This window comes from Haemorhous mexicanus, chromosome 1 (genome assembly GCF_027477595.1).
Source record: "Haemorhous mexicanus isolate bHaeMex1 chromosome 1, bHaeMex1.pri, whole genome shotgun sequence".
NCBI lineage: Eukaryota > Metazoa > Chordata > Aves > Passeriformes > Fringillidae > Haemorhous > Haemorhous mexicanus.
In genome coordinates this window covers 27,688,826-27,715,380 of record NC_082341.1, presented here as the reverse complement: position 1 = coordinate 27,715,380, position 26,555 = coordinate 27,688,826, and the positions used below count along the sequence as shown (strand labels likewise).

The 26,555-nt window shown below is 37.1% G+C and overlaps 1 protein-coding gene across 1 annotated transcript in view; it reads left to right on the top strand.

Annotated features, from left to right (window-relative positions):
• The first annotated feature begins 800 nt into the window (after positions 1–800).
• VWDE (von Willebrand factor D and EGF domains) overlaps positions 801–26,555 on the top strand; it is a 31,898-nt gene continuing 6,143 nt past the window's right edge. Inside the window, exons 1-24 of the mRNA XM_059843935.1 lie at positions 801–977; positions 2,263–2,494; positions 4,467–4,532; positions 5,275–5,534; positions 6,927–7,016; positions 8,106–8,250; positions 8,941–9,155; positions 9,481–9,554; positions 11,137–11,410; positions 11,492–11,700; positions 12,146–13,131; positions 14,314–14,450; positions 17,185–17,340; positions 17,958–18,062; positions 18,407–18,521; positions 19,899–20,149; positions 20,268–20,487; positions 21,028–21,165; positions 21,751–21,810; positions 23,208–23,888; positions 24,214–24,309; positions 24,396–24,491; positions 25,015–25,110; positions 26,349–26,444. Of these exons, the coding sequence (XP_059699918.1) occupies positions 933–977; positions 2,263–2,494; positions 4,467–4,532; positions 5,275–5,534; positions 6,927–7,016; positions 8,106–8,250; positions 8,941–9,155; positions 9,481–9,554; positions 11,137–11,410; positions 11,492–11,700; positions 12,146–13,131; positions 14,314–14,450; positions 17,185–17,340; positions 17,958–18,062; positions 18,407–18,521; positions 19,899–20,149; positions 20,268–20,487; positions 21,028–21,165; positions 21,751–21,810; positions 23,208–23,888; positions 24,214–24,309; positions 24,396–24,491; positions 25,015–25,110; positions 26,349–26,444 (4,843 nt within the window). The 5' untranslated portion in view covers positions 801–932. The remainder of the gene's footprint in view (positions 978–2,262; positions 2,495–4,466; positions 4,533–5,274; positions 5,535–6,926; positions 7,017–8,105; positions 8,251–8,940; positions 9,156–9,480; positions 9,555–11,136; positions 11,411–11,491; positions 11,701–12,145; positions 13,132–14,313; positions 14,451–17,184; positions 17,341–17,957; positions 18,063–18,406; positions 18,522–19,898; positions 20,150–20,267; positions 20,488–21,027; positions 21,166–21,750; positions 21,811–23,207; positions 23,889–24,213; positions 24,310–24,395; positions 24,492–25,014; positions 25,111–26,348; positions 26,445–26,555) is intronic.

Sequence of the window (26,555 nt, the reverse complement as noted above, 5' to 3'; positions counted from 1 at the left end):
GAAATTCTGGCATTCTGCTTTATTTCTAAATGAGTTTGCATTAAAAAAACCCAAACAAACAAATAAAAAAACTGTGATAAAGACTGCTTGAGATTCTGAACCTTCATTTTATCTATCAGAAAATTTGAGAGATTTTTCGAGGCCACGAGGTCACTTAGATGTCAAAAAATATGTTTGACGTTTTCTTTATTATAATTTAGTATGTCATTCATGCAAATTGACTTAAAATGTGTAATCAAGTATCTACCCATTTTAGCACACACTTTTGCTATGTTCTGCATGTATACATGCAAACTGCATGCAACTATCCAGCTATCTCTCATCTGTTTGAGGGAATTATTAATTTCCTGCAGAGGAGTTCTGTAAAGTGGTAATCTGTTATGGATGATCTTTGGATAAACCTTATTCCTCCTGAGGTAAGTTTTGTATTCTCATATATCTGACCTTTCATTTGTATTCAGGTTTCATAAATATCAATAGAACAACCTCAAAATCCAGGTAGAATGTATCAACATATTCCTTCCCACTGGTTTTGCATCCAGGGTAAATGCCTATGTAGTTATTACTGCATTTATTGTCCACTAAAAGAAGGAAAGTTATGACATAATGAATTCTGTTAAATTTCAAGAATGCTAACGTGCTTGTTACTAGAATTTCAATATATTCTTTCATAAATTTAGTTTTGCATAATATTGCACCATATCCTTATTTTCCTTTAAAAATGTTTAACATCTCTTCTAAAATACTTGTTAGGCATTCCATCTTGATACTCTAAATGCTCTTGCTCCACAGTTCTAGAATGTTCCCCTGGTGGCCATCAGATCCTGCAGAGCCCTTACCGAAGTGTGGATTTTGATTCATCCCACCTCCAGCAATCAGCTATTCAGGATTTAATCTGTGACCATTCTCTGACTCCGGGATGGTATCGCTTCATGATTTTTGATAAGCCTGCTGAGATGCCAACCAAGTGCGTGGAGGTATTGTTACAAATCATTTCATTCTGAGAAATAGATATTTTGGTGAAGAATTTTTCAGTAGGGTAGGTATAAAAAAGAGTATGAGTATGGGGACTGATGTGGAAAAATACATAGTTCCTATCTTCTCTAAATACTTGATTATATTAAAATGTGTTTACTAGAAAATTGAGTCTTAAGCATTGAAAATTTTACACTGAATGGGCAATAGCAGAGGATGATAAATCTCTTTTAGAATACTCAAAAACTGTAATTTCCACTCAGTGCTAAAGGAATTTTCTCAGTAGCAGCACAGCAAGGCTATCATGTTGTAAATGGAACTGTGTAATGGTCGGTGTGTCAGGAAGGCGCAGTATAAAGAGAGCAGTATAAAGGCTTGAAGCCACATGAACCCAGTAATTGTGGAGCTTTTAAAGTCATCATGTCACAGTAAAGAGATTACTACTAAATTGACTTGAACTAAAAGAGCTAATTGAATATTAGTTGCCTTGTCATCTGCAAGCCTCCAAAGACTCAAGAGTTACTTGAAATATTTAATACTTCAGATGACTTGTTCTTTATTTCAGAGCTTATTTGTAGCTTTATTATGGAGCTCTTTTATATTCTAAGGAGATACATCTTTTTAGCTTCCCTTTTCCTTTAAAAACCTAAAAATGTCATTAGAATATTGTAGCCTTGACTTTTCTAATGAATTGAAATTTCCTTGTTGCGGTCTCTTAAAAAAATAAGCTAAAATCCTGTCAATTAAGTGATTTTAAATTAATTCAAAACAGTTCAAACATACTAATGGATCTGCTGCCCACATCTCTTAGAAGAAATCCAGGAGGTTAGTAGAGCCTTCAGTTGATGGCAAAGGGCAGATGAAAGGTGACAGTTTTAAGACCTTTAGTTGATACTCAGTGTGCTTCTGCTCTACACTGCGTTTGCTGTGCTCTGACAGCATCCACACAGTCACTCACTGCAGGTTAATGGTGCAAAGTAGCTCACTAAGCCATAACACAACTGTGAGCTTTTCTCAGCAAAACACTCAGGTGTGGCTTCCAGTTAAGTTCTTCAGGCACTAAATTATGGCCTGTCTTTAGAAACAAACACAAATTCACTAGGTTCAGTTAAGGACTTAAGTCGCTTTTGTGTGCATTTGTGTTCAGCCTTGAGGAGGAAAGTCAGCAATCCCTCTGTTATACTGGCTGAACTTTGCTAAAAGCTCCTTCGAGAAATTAATTACATATGTACCTCTCATTAGAGCGCAGCATTAACCATTTCCTGATGTTTTTCTCTGGTGCTGAAGATGAATCACTGTGGGACTCAGGCCCCTGTCTGGCTGTCTCTGAGGGAGTCAGAATCCATGCCTCGACCTGGTGAGATGAAGCAGTTAACAGCTTGTGCTACATGGCAGTTTTTCTTCAGCACTTCAAAAGACTGCTGTCTGTTCCGAATCCCAGTCAGGGTCAGGAACTGCGGGGATTTCTTTGTTTACTTTCTGCAGCCCACCCAAGGGTGCATGGGGTATTGTGCAGAAGGTGAGAAAATGCATGCTCTAACTCAGCTAAGTGTGTGTGTTTATAAGTGTTTTTCTGATTAATATCTGTCTGATATTTGGTGGAGTGGAAATGACAGGAAATAGTTATGCTAAAATTTCTTGCAATCCTTGCTTTTAATATTGGTATGATAGGAGAAATGATCTGAAATGGTGAAGTGGGCTCACTTTACCCCTCTTTAACTTATGTGTAGCATTTGACTTATTTTCAAAGAACAAACCTTAAGAATTGAAATTCTTTCAAAGAACAAACCTTAAGAATTTCCATATAATGAGGTGGGGTTATAAGACACATCTAGAAGTCAAAATTCAGTGTACCAGAATTCAGTGTAATTCATGGCACTCAGACTATCCAAATAGCCATTACTGAACATACATGAATTTTGTATAAAAATAATTTTTTTCTTAAGAACTTGAGCAAACTGTGTTTATATAAATTATTTTTTAGCGCTGTTAGGAGTATTTTTCTTGTTGTAATTTTTATCATTTTTCTGGAGTGTATACATGTTGTTTCTAGAAGAAAATTCAACACAGAAATGCTCTACTGATACTTATTTTATTAGTTCTATGAGAAAGGAGACCCTTTTCTATGTCTCCTACTGTCCTGGGCACTTGTGCTGCAAAAGTATGTTGGTGTTGGCAGCTCAAAACTTCAGCATTTCATTATTCATGACAGATGTTTCAGATAAGCAAGCCAGGATTAAATCCTTAGATTTAACAGTGAAACAGTGACAAATTTGTGTAGTAGGAAATTCTTATTAGCTCATATAACACACCATTATGAAAATACTAGCAGTATTTTCATGCATCCTATGCTGCATTGCTTTCAGTCATATTCTCTGCTACTGACTACTTTCAAAAGCTTAGTAGCAAATCTGTCAGTGGGCTTTCTGGTGCCTTGTTGGCCCATCATTATACCTTTAGGTCCAACTGTTAAGACATTCTCCAAGGGTTCAGCAAGTATGTGCCTGAAACAGTGAAGAGCTCTTGCTCACTAGGTCTTGCATTTACTTTGGATCCTGGTACACGATGAGGAAAAAAGGTATACAAAACCACAGCTAGACAGCAAGCTAGCAAATTTTTACTACCTCAAAACAAAGCAGGCAAAAAGCATAACTCTTACTTGCCTCTACTGAACACTGTAAATCTGGAACACATTTTGAGTTTAAATGCCCATATTTAAGATGATGTTGTCATGAGAAGTACATTGTACTGTTGTACTGCTTTTCGTATCTAGGTTACTGTGTGACCAGTGTTTTTTCTTTAACACTTGGCAGCTCTAAATACCTGATGCAAATTTTCTATCTGTCCTCTACATGCTAGGGAATTCAAACACTATAGCACTGAAGTGTGGAACAGCAAAGTCTGTTCTTTATTCTTTTTGGTGAATAGGATTTCCGGTGTTGCTGCTGTCCTTCTGATGTAGTTTGGGTAGAGTGACTAACTGGCATTTTCATGTTTAAGTCAAGTTCCACTTTTTTTTCTGTAGCATTTAAAATAGAAAACAATAGCAATGCACAAGCAATTTTTCTTAGGCTTCTGTAGGAAAGATAATTTTTTTTTCAAAGCAGATCTGCACTGAATTTTGCTGTCCGGGGTTACAGTTAAAGAATAAGTGTTCAGATGTGAATTTGGAGAGGCAAAAAATATATTTAAGAGAATAGTATAGTTCCTTTTTATTCACTAGCAACATGTGTAAGTATTGGCTGAGCACATCAGCAGTGAAGGTTGTAGAGGTGGTAGAATGTTCTGTACCCTTCTTCCTAGATGATTTCCAGCACAAGACATTGTGCTCACTGCTATCATAGCTGTACATGGATCAGATTACAAGATTGCTTCTGTTCTGAATTTTTGCATTTCAAATTAGTGTTTTGTGACATTTGGTCCATAATCTAAGAGCACTGCTGTTCATATTCTGTATGTGTGTGAATATAAAATGTAAAAACACTTTATAGTCGTTTCAGATGCAAGGCCACAGACCTGTAATCCTGAGGGAATGGAAATTGAAGGCGTCTGTAGCAGTGAGTATTTTGTTTTGATTTTCCAGGTTTTCTGTGCATCTGTGACCCAATAGTGTCAGCATTTAGTGATATTCTGACTTGAATAAAAACGTGTTCATGTTATCAACAGTATGGCTTGGTTTCTGGCAAAATGAGCAGTTTGAAGAATAATTTCAGAGAAACTTGGATTACAAAAGTTCTTTCTCAGAATATTTTGTATAGGTATCAAAATGTCAAAATGTAACTTTAATGCTGAATGATTTTTCAAGAGTAAAATATAAGAGGAATCTACAAATAATGTTGTTGATTTTTCTGTTCCTTTCCTAATAACCTTTTTCTTTTTCCTTTTTTCTTTTTCTTTTCCCCACTTTCTTCATAAATAGTGAAATTATTCTTCTGTAAGGCACATTCCCTTCCATGTTGCTCTCTCCTGCCTGGTAAAATAATTAAATGCATTTTATTCTCTTGTTTATGTTTTTGGTTTAGGTTTATTTGGATTGGGTTTTTTTCATTCTTTAGCACCTTCCTGTTGTCTAGAATGTAATCAAAAGCTCATAGAGAGTTTTTTCTCCATTTAATAATTATTAGCAGGAAGAGACACATTTTTCTTTGATTCTCTTAAGAAATTATGTAGCATTTCCACATATAAAAAAGGTAAATATTACTAGTGTATTATTTAGCAAAAAAAATATGTCAATATCATTGTGTCTAGTACTGATTTTGTGCAGAATAAAAAGCACAGACCACACTTCTGTTTGACTAGGTAACCTGCCTCCTACATCATCTCCAGCTCTGTCACCACCACTTCCATCCGTTCCTGAAGTTGTAGCAGAGATGATCAAAGGCAGCATCTACCTAAGATGTACCTTTGGCATTCCTTCTGCAAACAGCTCTGTTGGATTCATTGTCACTTGGTCAAGACTTTCTCCTGAAGGTGTCAAAGAAGAACTTACACATGAAACAGCAGTTCATACCTTCTCACTTCTAGAACTTGATGGGATAAATGTCAGACTTGGAGACAGAGTATGTTAAAACGTTATGATGATTTCTTTGTGTATTTGTAAATATGGCTCAGTAGACACTAACAGTTTTTAGAGAGAGGTCCAGCACATTCCTGTATAATTTCTCTTGGCAGAAGCCTACTGCCTCTACTTACTTACACCAACTGCCCTTATGAATATGTAAATATCACAGAAATATAACTACCACTGCCTCTGAGGTTTTGAGACTGATTGTCTCAATATAATACCATGTCCCTGCAGGAAAATTTTTTATTCAAGTAATGTAAACTAAGAGGATTTTTGGATACAACTACATCTTAATGAGAGGCTGTAAGAGCCAGAGATTGTGAAAAGCTGTGTTATTGATTCATTAGATGTGTATTTTTCTCTGGATGTGGGTGTGTGTTTGGGATTTATGTTTTAATCTCTGCCACCAAAGGCAGTGTGATGCCTTACCTTCCACTCTACCAGAGTGAAGATTTAGGCTCTCTTGGTAACTTTGAGAAGCCTAAGCATTGGAAAATCAATACATCTTTCAACTGTATATACCAAAATACAGGTTAATTATTCCTGGAGGGGAAAAAACCAAATAAAACCATGTGGTTGGTGTGCATATGTATGTTCAAGCCAAAGACAGGCTGCCTGGATGGCCTATGGACAGGAATAGCAATTTTTATTCCCCAAAAATCATTTGGGGACTTTTGAAGTCTTGCTGACAGTGTTGGCTTGGTAACAGTCAGAAGGAAAGGCACAATCATAAGCTACCTCCTGCTGCTATTAATCACTTTTATTTTCAGGAACAGAAATACTGCATGTATGGTCAACACATCTCAACATGGATACAGCAAAATAAAAACAAATTCCAAAACAAACACCAAACCAAAGCAAAACCTACTACAGTGTCTAGTAGCATGAAACTGGTTCAGTGGAGGGAAGTCACACTGAATTCCTCATCTTGAAGAAAATTTTCCAGTCTCTAACGTCAGGAAAAACATGATCTAAGATCTGATGGTCACTAAACAAAATTAAAAGGCAAAAGTTATGAAATAGAAAAAAAAAAGGCAAATAACATGTAAACAAGTGTAAAATACATTTTCATAGATATCATTGGTTGTAAAAATGCTCCAGAAAAGATTTTTAAAGTACTCATTGAATAAGATTTGTATGCAGCCATTAGTTGAAGATATCTCTGCACCACTGGTAGAATATGCCAGGAAAAGGTCCTAGGATGCTAGTTTGGTTTCTGATTTTTTTTTTTAGCAGTATTTACCTATTACCCATGGCAACTGGTACCTTGTGCAACCAGAAGACTGGCCATGATGAATCATTGAACTGACTGCGGTGGCTGAGTTCTGTCTTCATGTGACTACTTCATACCACAAATATGTTCTTTTATTCTGGTTTTACCCTACAGGTCTACTGTAGCAGTTCTTCTTTTTTCATGGAGAAGCCAGATATACAAAGCTCTTCAGTTGAGAGCAAGGAATTTTTTGCTGGAATTAAGGTAACTTTGTAAAAACCATAATGTGTTAGGAATTTTTGAGTATTGATACAGCAGTCATTCCTTTGACTAGAAAACACTTAAAATGAATAAACTGTGAATTAATTGAGCCTGTTGTCAGCTGAGGTGGACTTAAATTTGTCCAAAAGCAAGAGTCACAGTGGTTTGTGTGCTCCCCATGTAGTGAAGGAGCAGGAAGGCTGAATTGACATCTCACACACACAGTGCAGGCCTTGGCTTCCAGCACTGGAGCTGACTGGTGCTGTGCTCATAAAGTTTGGGGGCGCAGCCTGAGCCAGCCTGGTCTGGGCTTGGAGAGGGCTAGCTGGGAGGTGGGCTGTGCTGTGCTGCGTGTTCAGAGGCCAAGCACCAAACTAGTTTTAGTTCCTGCTGTGGATAGAGCTATACAGACCCTTTTTCTGGACGAGAATGGGACCCCAGTCCCAGAAGGATAGACTGCATGTCAATAATTACATATTGGGTATAGTCCTGCTGACTCAGCCTGAGCCTGTTCCTGTAGGATCAGGGCCCAGATTTCTCTCATGGAAGTGCAGTTCTGCAGTGTACCCTGCAAGGAGGCAATGTGCTCTCTCTGTTTCCCTGTGAGGCTGCATTCAGGACCCCACCCCTCCTACCAAGCTGAGCTGTAAGCCCCTCTCTCCAATTGAGTTTCTGATTATACATTTTTGGTGATATTGTAAGCTTACAGAGAGGAATCCCAGGAGAAATATGGTGCTTCCAAATTCTTTTCGAATTGTTACCTCTAGGTAGCTTCCCACTTCTTCCACCCTTCACTGTCCACTTTGACACTACACAGAACTGTTTGTATCTTAGCTTCCAAGGGTTACTCATTTTTGTGGTGAAGATGTGGTTTGCTAACTCCCTCCTTTCTAGCTAACCCTTTTTCTTGCCTTTTCCTTATCCTTGCCCCTTTACCCACCTCTTCAAGACTATGGCTGCTGTGTCTGTATCTTCTCCTCAATATGCTGCTGCTCCTCAGCCCATGTAAATTAGCACTACTAGCTTGTTAAGAAGCAGTGCTGCAGTTTACTCACAAAGATTGCATTTTAAGCACAATTTCTTCTGTGCTAGATACATCCAGAAACATATGATATATCAGAAGATGGGAAGGAATACAGACTGACAATAGAAAGTAGCATTCCTATTCCTTGTCCGGAATTTAGCCAGCTAAAAAGGGACTGCAAAATCTCATTAACTTTATACAGTGTTGATGAAGGTAAGTAGTACCCTGATTTTGTTTCACTTTGTATATTTAATTACATTTTTGTATATTTTTGTAAATACTTTGCTGGTTTCCTTCTTCTGAGAGGTTGTTGCACTGTAAAATACTTTCTAAAATGTTAAAGTATTCAGAGGCTGTATGATGCTGCTGAAAATATGAAAGAATTGCTTGTTGAAGTTTGCAGGTGCTTTGGTAGACACTGGTATCAGAGGCACATTCTTTAACTTGAATAGGCAGAATTCTGTAATACTTGTAAAGTTTATAATTCAGGTAATTTTGTTTATGTGTTGCATTGCAAGTATTATATATGCAGTCATGAAGTATCACTTTTTTACTCTTCGAGCCATTTTCTGTAATATTTTCTCAAGCACAAATCCTGTGAACCAGAAGGAGCCTTGCCTATGCACGCAACCATTTTTTTTTAATATTATCAAGAAAATAATGTTTCCCATTTGTCTATCAAACTGGGAATGCAAAAACATTGTCTCGGGTATGTATATGAAGAGGTAGAGAGGAGGTTTTTTGCATGACCAAACCAAACCCAAGAAAAATGCATAATTATTTAAGTTTATGAAAGTGTGTGTAAATAAGTTAGTATATATTATTAGTATCTCCATATGTACTATGGAGAAGGTGGCTTATTTAGAGAAGGAACTCACTAATGATGTATTTTCTTTAAAACAGGTAAAGAGCAGTTAGGTCTAAACTTGGCTCTTTCTTCTTGTCATGTGGATCTTCTCCAGAAATTCTGCAATGATGGAATCTGTAGTCAAGCTGTAATTTATTTCAGCGCTGTGACAGACTTCATGCAGGACGGAGACAGGATTACCAGAATTGCAGTCGAGCCCATATCCAGTGAGAATTTCCTGTGGAATGGCTATGTTCCAGAAAGCACACAGGTTGAACATCTTTGTGTTAAGATCTGTAAACTGTCCAGAAGTGTGGCTGGTGTTAGTGAAGCTTTTATTTCAGTTGTGACTCACTGAGTCACACCAAAATTTCTAAGTGGTTGATTTTAGTTGTTTTTTTTTTTCTTCCCTTGAAATTCTGTGTTTTCATTTGCATCTTTTGTCTTGCATTTTAATATTGAAGTAACTACTAAGATTGATTAAAAGTATAATATAAGATACTTATTAGAATGTAAACTACTATCATAAATAATGTAGCTGAGTGCAATTATTTCCTCACCTGACATGTTTTACGTTTTTTTTCTTTGTTTTGAAGATTACAGTTAAGGATTTGCCCACTGCCTACTGTTACTCATTTACTGACCCTCATATAATTACTTTTGATGGAAGGTAATTACTGGCTTGCTTCTCTTAATTTTAAGTGTGTTGGGAGCTTTTCTGGATGGGTTTTGGGGAGTGTGTTCAATTTCTTTAATTATCTTTATATTTATTCTAAATCTGTGCTGGTGATACAAGTAAGCTGTAGTTTCCTGCAATTGCACTGACTGTTTTACAATTCTTTTTGACTATAAGGATTAATGTGCTTTATTTGGTAAAAGCTTGCCAGCTTTTGGGATTCCAGCCAGGTTTTGGTGTGCTTCTTTCTTACAAGGTATTTCTGATTCACAAAGGATGTCTGAACTAACATGGGCTCCACACCTGGAAGTTTTATGTTCTTTGTTCAGCAGAAGCACATTTCAAGCAGCAGGATGAGAAGATGAGGATATGTTGCCTCCAAAAAAGGATGTTCAACCCACACATGATAACAGAAGGGGAAATAAAAGTTATGATTGGTTCTCTAAAAGAACTTTGACTACTACTACTAATAATAAAGTCAATGGGCTTATCCTGACCTTGCAGTTTTTCCTTCAGTGGAAGTTTTAGGAATGTCTTAACTGGGCATTGTAACCATGGATGCATTGTGATCAAACTTTCTCATGACATAGAGTTTTCCTGCAATGTGATCTGTCTGTAAGCATGATGATGCAGAGAAAGAACTTTCTTTATTAAGGATAAATTATGTTGTTACTTTATTTTACAAACTGAGGAAACAAATTACCTACTGAATTATGGACAATCTGATGCAGTCCCAGTAGTGCAGCCATCTGCAGTTTGTCTGCTGCCCCATTATACAAAAACCAAATTGACAGGCTACAATCAACTGTCAAATGCCATTTATAGCCAAGAGGCTATTAAACTTACAGCAAAAGTTTGGGAGTTTTCTTTCTGGTTTTTTTCCTATTTTTTTTTCTTGCTGCTGAATCATTAAATTGGCTATTTTAACTTTGCTTCAGGGGACAGATGGCTAACCCTAAGGAAAAAAAGCAAGTTGCTATTTATGGTTTTCATCTTAAATGATCATTGGGAATAAGCACTCCCCATCTCCATCCTAATAAAGCAGACCTTTTTAAAAGGATGTGACTTTCTAAATCATTGTGTCAAAGGTACTTGTGCAGTTATCAGCAGCTGCCCCCCACATGCATGCTGCTATGCATCTTATTGCTCTTGCTGCATAGGTGTGCCGTTGTAGACACACAAAGGTTGAGAAGTGCCCTCCATATGCACTGTTAAATCAAAGAATGGCAGTAGCTTCATTCATGCCTATGTTTCCATTCACAGCCATTGTCTACATATATTCCACGCATGATTCTTCTTTTCTGCTGTAAAAATAAGATTTTTTTTTTTTTTAATTTAGAGCTGCTCAGAGGAAGATATAATGGCATTTGCTCAGGATAAACCTGTGTTTTGCTCTGTGAGCTGTAGTGTTTTTTCTGACTTGGGAAAATGAGTTTCAGTATCAATGTTCACCAAATACTAGAAATCTGCTTGAAAATAGACGTGTAGTCTATTTTCAAAATAAACGTTGCTGACGTGTAGTGATACTGTTATTTCACAACCAAAGTGATATCATGTGCTATTCTTTTGATTCCAGAGTCTATGACAATTTTAAAACAGGAACATTTGTTCTCTATAAGAGTACATCTCGAGATTTTGAAGTTCATGTTCGCCAGTGGGACTGTGGAAGTCTTCACTACCCAGCATCCTGCAACTGTGGCTTTGTTGCTAAGGAAGGAAGTGATATAATTGCATTTGACATGTGCAGTGGTCAGCTCCATGAATCACAGCCACACTTATCTGTAATAAACAGAGACACAACAGGAAGCAATGTCAGAATCACTGAATCCTACCTAGGAAGAAAAGTAACAGTAAGTGGTAAATAATTGCTTACAGAATAGGTAAAATGAAAAATCAAGTTTCTCATGAGGCTATCTTCAATCTCTTTTTAGGTTTTGTTTTCTTCTGGAGCTTTCATTCGTGCTGATGTGAGTGAATGGGGGATGAGCCTAACGCTTAGGGCACCCAGTTCAGATTACAGACATACAGTGGGACTCTGTGGCACCTTTGATGGAAATGCAGAGAATGACTATCACACTGCAAGTGGCATGGAAATCCCAAACCATGCTAATGTTCCTTTTTCTTTTATTAAGGAATGGAGGTAACAAAATGCTTCTGTTGATGAATCAAATGCCACCATTTTTGGTTCTACCTTTCCTTCACACTCTTAAAAACTTGTCAAAATAAAAAAAAAAAGCAGACTCTCAGGTTTTAAGTTTATATTATAATGTCATAATTACATTCCATAATTAATTTAAGAGAAAATTTAAACTGAATAGCCAAGTAAGTATTTAAGCACTATAATGTAAGATTAGTTTGATTAGGTTTGGAAAAAAGCACCAAGGTGTACAGTAGATATGCACTCATCTCAATTCTTTTTTAAGTTACTCTTGAGGTTTTGTGTTTTAACTGGTGTTTAATATAACTGTGTGATGCAGACTTATGCTGTAGAAGTATGAAACAACAAACAAAAAAAAGTTAATACTTCAGTAACACAAAGAAAATAGTTCAGATGATACAGTTTCACCTTTTCCTTTCTTCACCAGAATTTTACCAGGCGAGAGCTTGTTTGACAAGACACCTGCTTTGCTAACATCTTCTAGAAAAATGTTCTTCTGTGACTGTGCACTTGAAGATGCCAGATTGTATCAACCAGCAAACAACCTGGAGACAGTTACTCAGTCAGAACCTCCTCTGTCTTGTAAAGAAAGTGAAAATGGTAGATTACTTTCTTTGATACCAGGACTGGATGTCACTGCTGAGTATCTTGGTCCTGCTGATCTTGTCAGGGGCTTAAAGAAACGTTCATCTACACGTGAAATGGATTCATCTGCACTTCTGCAGAGGCAGAATAATCAAACCAAACTTCACAAAACGTCCGTATCAAACTCACGTCCCCCTGCCACATCAGAGGGAAATACTGGTACAGAAAGAGAGGGAAGTTCAAACTTAGACATTAGGAGGAATTCTCACTATTACAGCAGTCATTTTCACAAAACTCAATCTGCTACAAGTAGAGGGAAGCGCCAGAATTATTATGAATACCATCCAGTATTTGTCTTCCAAAGTCTCAGCCAAACAGATTTAGAGGGATATAGTTATTTTTTCCCAGAGGACCATGCCACTGACACAGATGAAAAGCTCCTTCCTTCTTGGCCCACACCTTCAGGCCTTACTGAATCTAGTGCTTTGTTCCTGTGCCAGCAGGCAATAGCTAATTCCAGCATAGGGAGGTCCTGTGGTGCCCTCCTTGGCCGGCGAACAGGGGATGCCATCGATATGTGTGTTAAAGATCTGCTGCTGAAAGATGACCTCAGTTGGACAGAAGCTTCCTTAGCTCTGCTGGAGAATGAATGTGAGAAAAGAATTTTAGAAGAAATAAATTACAGCCCACAGGAGCTTGAAGAGTCAGTTGAGAGCCTGCTCACTGCTCTGAAATGTCCCAGTCTCTGCAGTGGTAATGGAGAATGTACAGAATGGGGCTGTGCATGTTTTCAAGGCTACAGCTCATATGACTGCAGCATACTATCTGGTAAGTGGGGGAGGAAATGAGATTTACTTCAATAATGTTCTCAGTGTTTGTGCAAAGTGTATTTTTTTTTGCTTCCTTTCTCTCCTGCTTTTGTACATGGGCAAGGGTTCACAATTGTTTAGTTACAGTTTACTACAGCTGTAATTATTTTGCATTCAGCCTTCTTGTTTCCAAGGCCAAAACATGAGCTTAGTTTCTAATAGGTCAGATTAAAAAAGTCACTTTGCAATGCAGAGTGTAGTCCCAAGAGACTGAAGAGACTGTAAATGTTTCCACGTGCTGTCTCCTTCAGGGAAAATATGCCACATTCATCACTCCCCTAGTTTTTTATAGTTTATGTGATCCTGCTTATTAAATCTCAGTGGGATGTTTTTGTCTTCAGTGATGTTACGTCTCTGTAAGCTGTTAGATGGGATGGGAGCAGAATTGGTAGTGAAGAAAAAAGAGCTGTAACAAATAGTGCTGGGCAGGGTTTTTTTCATTTTCAGTAGGTAAGACATTCCCTAAAAATTCAGTTGAACAATTACACTGGAAAAATATGAACAGTAGTACCAAAATCAAAACTCTTTCAAAATAAAACCTGTTAATATTTTGCAATCATGTTTTTGTTTTAATGACTGACTTAAGAGCAAATAGAGGGAATATAATAATAAGAAATATTTTACTTCAAGAGAAATAAAATAAGATGGTTTTGCCTCATAAAAACTGTTTTTGGGTGTTCTGATCTGTCAGTTTATTTCCTGACATAATTTCCATCTGAGATTTTTTTTAAGTTTTTTTTTTTTTTTAATAAAAAATAATCCCTCTAAAAATTATTGCATTACTGCCTCCTTTCCAGTTTCTATTTCTAAGGCCTTAGTTTCATTTCAGTTCAATTCTGGAAGTCTGATGTAAGGAGCCATAGTTGAGAAAGCAAAACATGTATTCACAAGCGTTTATCAATTGAAATTTCTCTGCTTCCTGATACTGAGGTTCCAAGAGAAGACAGAAGCCTGGCTTTAAATTTAAAGTTTCAGTGTAACATTGTAAAGTCTTTCTGTTTATGCTTCTTTTCAGCAGGTCCCAGATTTTCTTGTTTACATAATTTTCATGGTTGGATAGGAAAACAAAGCTACTGCATAATATAAATGCATATGAATGAGTTCTCATATTAGTATTTATTGTCTAATCTCTGCTTCCAAGACCAGGCTCCAGAAATTATGGAGCTGGAGAATGCTGGGCTGTGCGACATTCGACAGCATGACTGCACATCTGTGAGAGTGTTTGGACATGGCTTCAGGGACTCATTGAACCTGAAATGTGAAATCATCAAATTGCAAGTAGGTCTCCCTGAATAGTGACAATTACATTTTAAACTTCTTAGAGAACAAGGGACAAAATGTCTAACGTATTATTCATTGACGTGGGCACAGCCCAATGGTTTAGTGGAAGCTAAAAGCAAAGGCACTCAGCACTTTGCAGCAAACACTCAAGACTTTGCAAGATTGCCGTTTCCTCCATGATAAGAGAAATACAAAACATAATGGGAATGCTCAGCAGCTGGGAGGGAGATAACAGCACACAGCAGCTATCCATCAGAAGAGGGCAAAGGCAGCCCTATTAGTAACAACCAGCACATCGTTGTGTTTTTAAGTGCTTATAGAGAGGAATTGAAGTACCACTTCTTTGAAAAAGGACAGCAAGGTTAAAGCCATTACTAGATTTCTGTCTCAAATCTAATGCTTGAAATACCATTTTATAAACATAATAAATCTATTAAGAAAAGATAAAGGCATTTTTGATATGTTGTCCATTTCCCAGAGGTAGAATACCATGGCTATTTAATGATATATGTCAGGTTTGAACAGGAGATTAAAAAATGTTTCACTGTAAACTTAAGGGGAATTTGTGTAGAGAGACTGTTGTTACTCATTCTTGAAAAAAATTTTCAAGGCAAATATATAAGCAATTTACAAGTTGTAGCCTGGAATAAATGGTCAGCATGCAAGTTTTTATGTCATGTTAGATGTGAGAACAAAAAACCCTAAAAGTAAAACTGTATTTTATTGGTGTGATGATGGAGGGGGTGAGAGCTGGCAAAAGGGGAACCATTCAATGGGAAATTTTGTTCCTGAGACAATCGTTTTCTTTAGCAATTTCCAGCAGATGCTGAAATTATTTTGACAGATTAGGCAATGCTGGCTGTAGATTTTTCTTAAACTCAACATATATCCACTCAAGTTGGCTTGAAATGATTGTCGAGAGTAGGTTTATGCTCCCCTTATTTTAAAAGACTTTTAGACCAAGCTTGCAGTAAGACAATTATTGGGAGTTCACTTATCACAGTTTGAAACATCTCAGTTTTAACTCATGGCAAGATATTCTGAAATCTCTCTTGGTGATGCTGTATTTTGCTCCCAACACAAAAACTTCCTAATTAGAAAGATCGTCACTTTTAATGATGATCTTCTCACTGACAAGAGCCATTTTATTGCTTTTATTTTTTTCCTTGAGAATACAAAAGAAAGGAAGTTTGTGGTACTGGTTTTTTGTTTATTTTTTCTGGCTGGAGAAATAGTTAATTTAAGGAAATGTCAATGGACTTGCAACATTATAGAACTGCACATATTTTGAGATTGAACTTAAATTATCAAAATTTTGTAGAAAAGTAATTTTGACAGAATCTAGAATTTCTTTTTCTTTTCAATATTTTCACTTTTGAAATGTTAAATCAAATCTATTGTTCATGGGCTGTCTTGCCCTGTTTAGGGTGGATAATTGATACAGGTTTGGGTAGGAAATGGCCAGGAGCCAATGATTACAGAGATAGAGAATTTAAAGGTAAAGGATAAGAGTATATTTAATCTCTGCAATACAAAAATACAGTTTTATTTTCTTCTGTTTTACACTGAACTCCAATTTCCATGAATTTTAGGACCTAGAATGCTTACAGATCTGAAGGCTTTTTGCTTGGCTTTTGAAAGGTTAAATTGTTTCTGAAAAAATTATCTGAACTTGCCTCCAGCTAGTAACAACAGGGTTCTGAAGAAGTAGACTGTATCTACATTTCAAAGGTTGCAGTACTAAATTCACTCAAAATTACATGTTCAGAAATATATAGTTTTTATACTTACCTGTGCTGTGAATTTCTTAAATGAGTATAGGGTGAAAGAAAAAAATGAGTGGCTGGAACAGAAGTAGCACATATGTCTTTTTAGCAAAAGTGTTCCTTTTTCTGTTAAAAAAAAAAATAAGGCAAGGCCTTTATTGCAGATGACTCTCCATGTGAAGATTGGGATTGAATAAATGTTTTGATTGGCTCCAATAACAAAAAAAAAAAGTGCAAGCTCAGTAAAAACTACTCAAGCTCAAAATCCCTTTTACTTGCTGTTCTCTTGATTCTTAGTCTGCCTGGATTCTTAGTTCCATCTCATTTTATTTATTTTCCATATGCTTAACCCCACTTCCACATCAATGCTTCAGTCAAATAGTGTTGTCATCCTTACTCTCTTATCTTGAGCTCTCAAGATGGATCCTTGGATGCTCTGTTCTCACAGCAGTTTAGAAGAAAAGTCTGTGGGTGTCAAGAAAAGTCAGTGGTGACTTGTTCCATTGAACAACCTCTTGGCTTGTACAAGGGCTAAGTGGCCAGCTGCCAGTATTGCCCCAGGACCCAGAATGATTCCTGAGCCCTGCCAAAGCCCTCATCTGCTCCTTTGACTAAAGCCTGTCCTGGCATGGGAGCAGAGGCACTTGCACGTCAGATCAGTGGTGTTTGAGGGTCACCCATGGCTTCACCCTCCTGTTCTCTTCCAGCTGGAAGGACTGTTTGTCCTTGGCAATGCAGTGCCAGAGGGCCATGCATCAGGAAAGCCTTCTCTGCCTGTTCCTCCACAGTAGCAGGATTAGGTAAAAATCTGTGTATGCAAATACTGTCATGTAATATTTGCCACTGCATTCTAATCCAGACACATTAGACTGGTTCAAACACTCTGCAATACATGGGGAGTTTTTCTCTGTTAAAAATGTTTTCATTATGTATTTCAGTGAAAAATTTTCTGTCTTAACATTCAGTATAGTGATAGACAATGGATTCCTGAAGAACCTCTAACTGTGCCAGCTGTCTTCCAAAATGCCAGGGCAGTTGACTGCCAGTTACCAAGTGATGGCCAGCAGTCTGATGTCATGGATATGGTTGATGACAAGCCCCTTGCCAGATGGCAAATAAAGGTACTCTCAGAAATTTCAAATATTTACTTACAAATGTTCCTATTAGGATGAAAATATGTCACGTAGATATTATCCTTTATTTAATGGTACTAAAGGGAGAAGTCAACTTGCTTAACTTGGGGTCTCCTAAGTCTTGTCAGTCTTGTCACCTAAACTTAAGTGTCAAGTATTGTTTAACAGTGTTCTTCTGCAAGGGGACTGGTGGATACAGCCTAGGTCCTGCAGAGACACACATTCTTCAAGAGCAGAAGTTAAAGGCCAAGTAGTTACCCTAGAGTATTTCAAATGACCTTGGATCCATCGTTGGTAGAACCGAGTTGAGCTCAGCCACATGTAGAAATCTCTGTGAGCAGATATCTGAGCTCTCATACAGATGGAGTCAATAAGGTCAATGGAGCCTGCACACAATTCAATTTACCTTAGACACTGATGTGTGGTTGGTCAAAATCTGCCTAGACTCCTTGGCAGATTTGATTAGATTTCTGATGGCTTTTGTGAGGGTTTAGACACCTGCATGTGGGTGTCTGTTAATGAATGGAAGGAAGCTCATGCTAGCAGACCAGGTGGGTCTATCAATACCTGTATCAGTTAATCAATTTTTACTGCTCACCTTGCAGATTTCTAATGATGGATTTGTTTATAGCAACTCTAAAACAATGATATTGTATGATGGAGCCTGTCAGACATGTGAACCACAAGAATCTGGGTTATGTTCATTAAAGGTATGTGTTTCACTACTCTCTGTTATGAATATAATGCATTTTTCAGGCTGAAAAAAAACCTAGAAAAATTAGCAGAACATACCTGTTCTTGTTTCCAGCAGGGATTTTCAATGCACAGAAAGAGAAGCTGGGATGAGGCAATTTTAAACGTAAAAAATCAAATCAAAAGTTCTTAATGTAATTACCAATTAAAACCAAACTTGCTATCAGTTGTTTAGATTTAAAAGCAAGCTTAGTTGTTTAATAGAAGTGCAGAATGATTAGATTTTATTTGATACTTACAAATTCATAACCAGTTTGATAATTAAAACCATTAATGAATCACATTTTCATTTCTCTAAAAGGAGAAAACATGCAACATAGATGGACTCTGTTATGGTGAAGGAGACACAAATCCAACGAGCCCTTGCTTACTGTGCAGACCTGACTTATCAAAGTTAACTTGGTCAGTTGTTGAAAGTAAGTTCTAAATAGTATTTTTAATACCAAGTAGTTGAAAGTCTGCAAAGTTTTTAAATTTATGATAATAGTGATAATAGTGATGTTTTAAGTTTAATTAGGTAAGTGTTCTGGCAATTTATATTAGTTTCTGAAAATTATATTATTGCTTCCAGACCATATATAGACCATATATGTAATATTTTAATTTACTTTCCCTGACTCTCCTGATGTAGCAATTGCAAATAACTAATGAAGATTAACAACTTATTAGTACTTTAGAGTCTTGATATTTAGCACAGCTACATCCACATATGTTTGTCTTCACCACATAGGTTTAACAGGTATATGTCAACAAATTATTCTGATTACAAACAAGTGGAGATCACAAATTAAATTAAATTATGTCCTATTTATTAGACACTTAATATCTGGGTGTTGTTTACATTGATGGCATAGGTACATGGCCTAAATCTAAGTACATCTAAGTGCATCTAAGTACATCTAAGGCTGCTGTACTCTAGTCCAGTTAGAAACCATACCATGAGGAGAAAACTTAAGTCTAAATTTTTCATTTTCTTTCTCTGTAGTACAGAGTTCCAGCAGAGAAGTTGTAGCTCTTTTGGTGCAGATTTCAGTCTTTGGATGTACACATCACCTTAGTCCCTTCACCAAATGGAATGTTTCTTGGAGCTTTCATATTAGCCATCCAGCCTGTCCTGCCAACCCCAGCCTATAACATCACAAATACAACCATCCTACAAGTGTCTTCATGAGTGGAAAACTCATGAAATCAAGACTCTGCCTTGATTAGGAAAGGTCCTGTCTGAATAGGACTTGTGGTGCCTGTCTTGGTGAATCTGGTCCCAGTCCAAACTTGTAGTGAAAGCCAAGGTAGATATAACTGTTGCAAAAGGATGAGATGTGAATAGAAGGAATGAAATGAAACTCATCCAGCAGAGAGGGTGAAACTCATCCAGCAGAGAGGGAGTCAGTGGGTTTCCATGTTATCAGCATGTTATGGACTGGAACTCAATACAGCCAAAGTCAGAAATCTCTGAGAAGAAGGAAAACCAGAGGCAACACTCCAAACCTAAGGAGCACAACCTCTTCCACAAGGAGGATGGTATTAGAAATGAGAGAGTTTAGCAGCTGAGACACTGATTATGCCTTCTTCTGCCTTCATGGTTTTTGTCACAGTGGGTGGATTATTGCTGGCAGCAGTCACTGGCTAGCATTGAAAATGTCAAGTGTTTTTCCTGTGCCATTCAAATGACCTTAGAATTTTTAGAGAAATAAGTACATGAGATTTCTTTAGCAGAAAGATATGTTCCTTTTAATTTTTAAAAGTATGTTGCAACTTTTCCTTAGAGGAGGAAAATATCTCTTTTGTTACAGATAACCAGCCTCCAGTGCTTGAAACTTTTCAGGGAATGCTACAGACATTTTATGGAGAAGATTTTTTATATCAGTTTTTGGCTTCAGATCCAGAAGGCTCTGCTATTCATTTCACATTGGATTCTGGTCCAGAAGGTGCCAGTCTTTCCCCATCAGGTCTCCTTTCATGGAAAGCTGTGTCAATGAATGTCCACAAATTAACATTTTCTTTGACAGATGACTGCAATGCAACAACCAAGGTAGAAATAGAGGTAATGAATATTACAGTAAAATGACACTTACTAAAAAGATACCTAAGATATCTGTTTTCAGAACTCATTGCTAGTTCATTAAAGAAAAGAAAACTGTCTTATTGGGCATGTCTTGTAGGTCAGTGTAAAATCATGTGATTGCCTAAATAATGGCTCATGTGTGACAAACATTAATTTCCCACCTGGAAGTGGAAGATATCTTTGTGTGTGTGTGGCTGGATTTGAAGGTGATCTCTGTCAAGTGAATACTGATGACTGTAAACTTAACCAGTGTGGTATTGGCAGATGTGTGGATGGAATAAACAGCTATTACTGTGAATGTCCACATGAACTTCAAGGTAAATTGCTGCTTTATTTCCATGCATTTATCATGTTTAGTGATAAGTAGGAGTTTTTAATTTTATGTCTACAATTTTCTTTTTTTAATTTTTCGCTGTAAATAACTTACTGTTGTACGTGGTGTAGTATTATGAAGAAACTTTATGGTCTTGTGGTACAGGTATATGATATACTTCAAGATTTTTCTTGCATGACTATAATAGTTGTTTATTTTAGTTCATTATGAAAGCTAATCTGCATTGTTTCCCTCTGCAAAGGTAGATTCACCAACACGGGAAACACAGGAGATTCCTCCTGCAGATAAGCATGTAGTCACCACAGCCCATCTTCTCCATATTCTACAATAAGCAGAATACTTGATATGAGAGGAAAAAATGTAAATGGCAAACCTTATCAGCTGTTCTTATTAGATGTACTGAAATGAATGGTTGAACTTTTTTTTTCTCAGCACTTGCATACATTGTACTTTTATAAATATACCATCAAAGTCTGGTGACACAATATTATCTAAAAAATTTTAAATCTGTATTTCAATACAGGTAAAAATTGTCAAGAAGATGTAGATGAATGTGCATCCAGTCCTTGCTTCCCTGGAGTATTTTGTTTCAATACTTTTGGTTCTTACTATTGTGGTCCATGCCCAAATAATCTTCAAGGAGATGGGAAGTCATGTCATGGTAAAACTTTTTGATTTTCAGAAGAATGGTATTGTCTTACTGTCATTCAGATAAAATATCTTTGATTGTGCTTCATGTTTCTAGCAATAACTTAGAACTCTTTTCAGTAGTCAGCAAAGCAGGGCTCTGTCTCTGCTGGTGGCAGTGTTAGATTCTACTAGGTCAACACAGCTGTAAAACACTTTCTAGCATAGAAAAACACAGATACAAAACACATCCCCATTCTTTTACATCAGAGTAGAATAATACAGTGGAATATTTTTGACATTTTTTGTCATTATTTTCATAATATGAGAAATTATTAATAAATTATTGAAAAAAAATATTTTTATTAGATTGATTAACATAGAAATGTTTATGCAAGCCAAGGCAGCTGCCAAGCATTTATTTAAATGCAATTTCTGAATAACTTGTATTTTTAAAATACTCTGCTAAAAAAATTTTAAGAAATGTTTTTTAACTTTTATCTACTTTCTGAATTTTGCTTTGTTTTTATGTAATAAAATTTTAACTCTGTAATTTTTTTAAATTTTAAAAAATGTAGCTACTTCTGTGCACTACTAATGTGCCTTCACATCTTTTCAGAAAGCTTTGACAACACTGATGTTGAAAGGAAGGATTCCACAGAAGTTGGAAAGAATAAAGGTGATTTTTTTCCTGAAGAAAATGGAATTTCTGATTCACGTGCTTATAAGAATATAGCTGGCAGATACAGGTTCTAGTCAGTTTTATGCTATTCACTTTATGTTTCAGTTTGACACAATTTATTAATTACTGGGGTTGTATTCTGATCTGAAAAAATGAGACTGAAATGTCAATATCAACAAATCTCTTGGGTCAGTCTAACGATTTTATTAACAGTGTGATGTATGACACTCTTACAGTTGCCTTTTGTTTTAGTGACCAACCACTGACATAAAATAGGTAACATGGGGATAGGGACATCTGTTATATAAGATAAACAAAAGTTTATGGCATTATGTTGAATGTCATTTTCCTGCTTCAACTCAGAGGAGAGGTGAAGGATATGGCAAGTGAATGTCTTTATTCCAAAACTCTGTAAGTGCTGTTGCTGGCATTTCCAGGTCTGTGCCTGCAGGGGGTTTCTCTGTAGGAAAGTCTCATGTGTCTGAATTGTTTTTGGGGGGAAGGAAGACTCTCATTGCACTGGTAGTGCTGGATAATTCTTCATCAGCTGCAAAATGGTTTGCTTTTCAGCAGTGGGAGACCACACTTTAGGATGATTAAGTAAAGTTTAACCTTTTGTAAACCATTTTCTAGTTATAAATTGGTTAGGGTTTCAATCCTCTATTGCCCCATAGTGCTAAAACCCCATATATTCTTTGCACAAACCACACTCTTTCCCTGGGCAGAATATGAAGAATTTACCATTCATTTTGTGCTCTCTTGAATGAAGAGACTGAATCAGGCTCTGATGTTTGTTAAACAGTTGAAACATCCCACTACTGAAACCCATGCAGAAAGTTTGATAAAGTTGATTAAAAAGTTTGAAGAATAAAACATGGTAATAATTGTGCTACAAGTTGGTGGCTTGTTCCCCTAGAATGCTGTCCATGGTGCATCAGTATTTTTAAGCATCTACATACATTTGGTTTTATCTCTGCTTCTAGTGCTTAGACACACTGATGAACCATATGCAATATCCTGTCTGAATTATTTCATTTACCTAGTTGAAAGCAATATATGGAGCTGATAATCTGCTGACAGTAAATCTGTTTATTGACCACATGTGGGAAAATATCTGCTCCTATAAATCATGCTTTATCCTTATCTTCCAGCCAAAAAAAGGCCATGGTGAGGGCAGGAGAGGTTATAATCAGAATACCTTGATCTTCTCTAATTCTCCCAGTTAGGTTCTACTGCATACTTACATTCTGACACAGCACAAGGAGAGATTTCCTGAAGCACAGAATGAATGGGCTGTATATTTATCTGTTCAGAAAACATTCCCCACCATCAAAGGGAAAAAAAGTCTGATGGTATTCACATACTTCTCCCCTCTTTTTTTTAACATACTGTAGGTTTTCAACCATCATCCTTTGAGAAGGTTTTAAGCATGTCAGGTTATATTCCCAGTTCTACAGATGTCCCAAAGAGATTTATTTCTACAGAAATGGTCGGTAGCAGCACACTACCAGCTTCCACAGTAAAAACAATCACTGCCTGGAAGACACCTGATTCTCAGAGAAGTGCTTCTGTACAACCTGTGGTTTTTGGAAACATTGCTCATGCTCTAGGCACCATCAGTGGTCAGCTTGCTGACTTGGAAAACAGTTCTTCAGTACATGCTGTAAAGGCTGCGTCTTCAAGGAGCCATGCTGTATCACCTGAGAAGAAAACAAGGGCACAAGTTGAGGCCTTCAGCTATTTTGAGAGCAGCAGGAAGACTTCCCCTAGCAGCAGAGCAAGTATAAGCAAAGGACATTCCTTGCCAAACAAAGCATTCAAAGGTGGAAATGCTCAAAGGGTTCTGCACCTATTAGCTAAGCACCAAGCAAGTAATTTACCTTTTACACTTGTGGAAGTCACTGTCCCACCAAAAATGCTTCCTGAAGAATTGAGTGAAACAGTGATTCCTAAAGCAGTGACCTGTTCTGATTTACCCTGTTTTCCTGGCGTGCCCTGTGAGCCAAGGCAGGATGGAAGTGTCAAGTGTGGTCGTTGTCCTTATGGTTATTATGGAGATGGCTTCACTTGCAGAGGTAGTACAAATTATTGCACTTAAATGCTTTGAAAAAAAGAATCTTGAGATGTCTTTATATTTACAAGTATATTGTTACTGTATTATCAGTGGAAAGTGTAGTGTATTGAATTTTCTCATTTGCATTATTAATATTGGCATAGCCTACAGGCTTTTAGTTGTATGGATGCATTTAAAAATACCTGATGTCTTGAACTTTGCATTTATGCACAGTGACATCATGGATTCTCTTGTGATTTGTTCACTACATTAGGCAAGACACAGTGTGCTGAAATGCCACTTTCATTTACCTTTTTCCTTTCTTTGTTTGCTTCTTTGCCTTTCAGCAAGATGTAGACAACCCTGTGGCAAAAATATGGAGTGTGTGGCACCCAATATTTGTAAATGCAAGCCTGGTTATGCTGGTCACAACTGTCAGGCTGGTGAGTATGGCATGTTAGTTTTGCCTGTGGTAACTCATAGGCACAAATTAATGATTTGCAGAGTGCTGTTGATTTTTTTCCTACAGCTCTATGCAGACCTGATTGCAAAAACCACGGGAAGTGCATTAAGCCCAACATCTGTGAGTGCTTACCTGGATACAGTGGCTCCACCTGTGAGGAAGGTAAATGTAGCAGTCTTTGCTTTTAAATCCATAACTACCCAAAGGATGCTGTGAACAACTCCCATGTCTGTTTGTTCTGACAGAATGAAGGTGTGTTCATTTTACTGTCACTTTAACAGAGCTCTTGAGTTACATTTTGGTGTATGTCCTGATTTTCTTGATACACACTGTAAATGTTGCTTATGATTGGATATGCCTAAATTTAGCTTTCACATTAAGTAGAGCAGTTCACCAATGAATGTAGTTGCCTCTAAGCTAAGCACTCCTAAAGAGTGGGAAGCACAGTCTGGAAATTGTGTCATCTTTCTTTTATTCAGGGTGACCACCACTGTTGGGACTCTGTACTGCTGAAGTGAAGTTGCTCTTGTTGCCTACTTCTGTCAAAAGGCATTGCTTGTATCTTCTTATTTTATTTCCAGTTTTTTGCTCACTGGCAGTTACTAACATTTCATTTTTTATAAAGCATAACCAGTCCATGCATCTTTCTAGAGGCAATTCCTTGAACTTAATTCTGTATCTGCAGCACATTGTAAACCACCATGTCAAAATGGAGGCACCTGCTTGGCCAGAAATCTCTGCACCTGCCCATATGGTTTTGTGGGACCAAGATGCAATACAAGTAAGCAAAACAGAATAAGAGAAAAATACATAGTATTTTTCCTGTTCTTCAGGAGCAAGAAAGCAAATTATGGTTTAAATTTTTTATGCCTTCTGTCTAATGTTAGCAAATGACCTGTGCCTCTTTGACGATTCCTATACCTGGGCTTTTTAAACATCAGGTATTATTTGCACAAAACTGTGAAAACATAATGCACTATAAAATCTGCAGGTAGTTTATATTTTATTATTCACAAACATGGAAAAAATGAATACATTGTGTATGTGATATTACCTTTAGAAAAACATGCAGATGTTCCATATGTCCTGACAGCTTTTTAACTTCTGTTTGCTCAGATTGATAGCTTAGGTACTGGGGTACATTCAGAAGCTGGTGTGTCAGAAAGACTGGGAAACTGGAAGATTGAATTCAGAACCACATTATGTTGTCTTTTTTCCTTTTACCTGGCCTGAAAATTGAAAAATTTGCTGTGATCATGGCTGAAAGATTGGAATTACTTTGTATCATGTAAATTATCTTTTACACATCAAATCATGCATACTGAAATTTGGCAACTCCTAATTTTGGGTAGATTTTATGTGGGTAATTTGTACCCTTCAGAGAATCCAAATTTAGACATGCTGTTTATATATTGTTCACCTGAATGTACCATTGCTTCATTGGCCCTGAATTCAGAAAAACCTTAGTCTCCTCCTCAAATCCCAGGACTTTTGGTTTTCAGTTTTTCCTGTTCTAATTTCAGTTCTGACAAAAAAATGCTGCTCTTTGTGCAAAGAATAAAGAGAATGGGATGTTTTCCTGAAGAAGTGATTAGTGGTTTTCCCCAGACATGATATTTTAGTGTCTTTGCTTGTCAGTCTCACTTTCCTGTGTGCACGCAGCTGCTCTCTCATCATGTAACACAGTCCATTTATCTCAGTATTGCATTTCTCATTTGGTGTAAAATTTTTATTAAAGTGTCTACCTTTTTAACACTAAATATAACCAGACCATGGATATTTGCTTGGAAAGACATTATATTTACCTTTGTCATCTGTGCTTGCTATTATGGGTTTGAGACGAGATTACTCTGTTCAGCAATTCCTCTTCAGATAGGAATTGTAGGTTACTTCCAGTGGTAATTTTTGGAAAAGAACTGAAAAACAAATAGAGAATAATTTGTGATGTATTTCTTTCTTGTCCTCCCACTCTCTGTCTCCTCCCCTGCCTTATGTTTTTTCCACCTTCTTTCATGGCAGTGGTTTGCAGCAGGTACTGTGAAAACGGTGGCGAATGTCTCACTCCGGACACCTGCCAGTGTAAACCTGGCTGGTACGGACCTACCTGCAGCACAGGTAACACCCCTGCAGCTTCCATGGGAGAGCGTCCACAGGACCTCCCATTGTTTGAAATTTGGAACTGCATGGCTTGGGTGGCAGCAGTGGGCAGCTGCTCTCTGTGCAGAG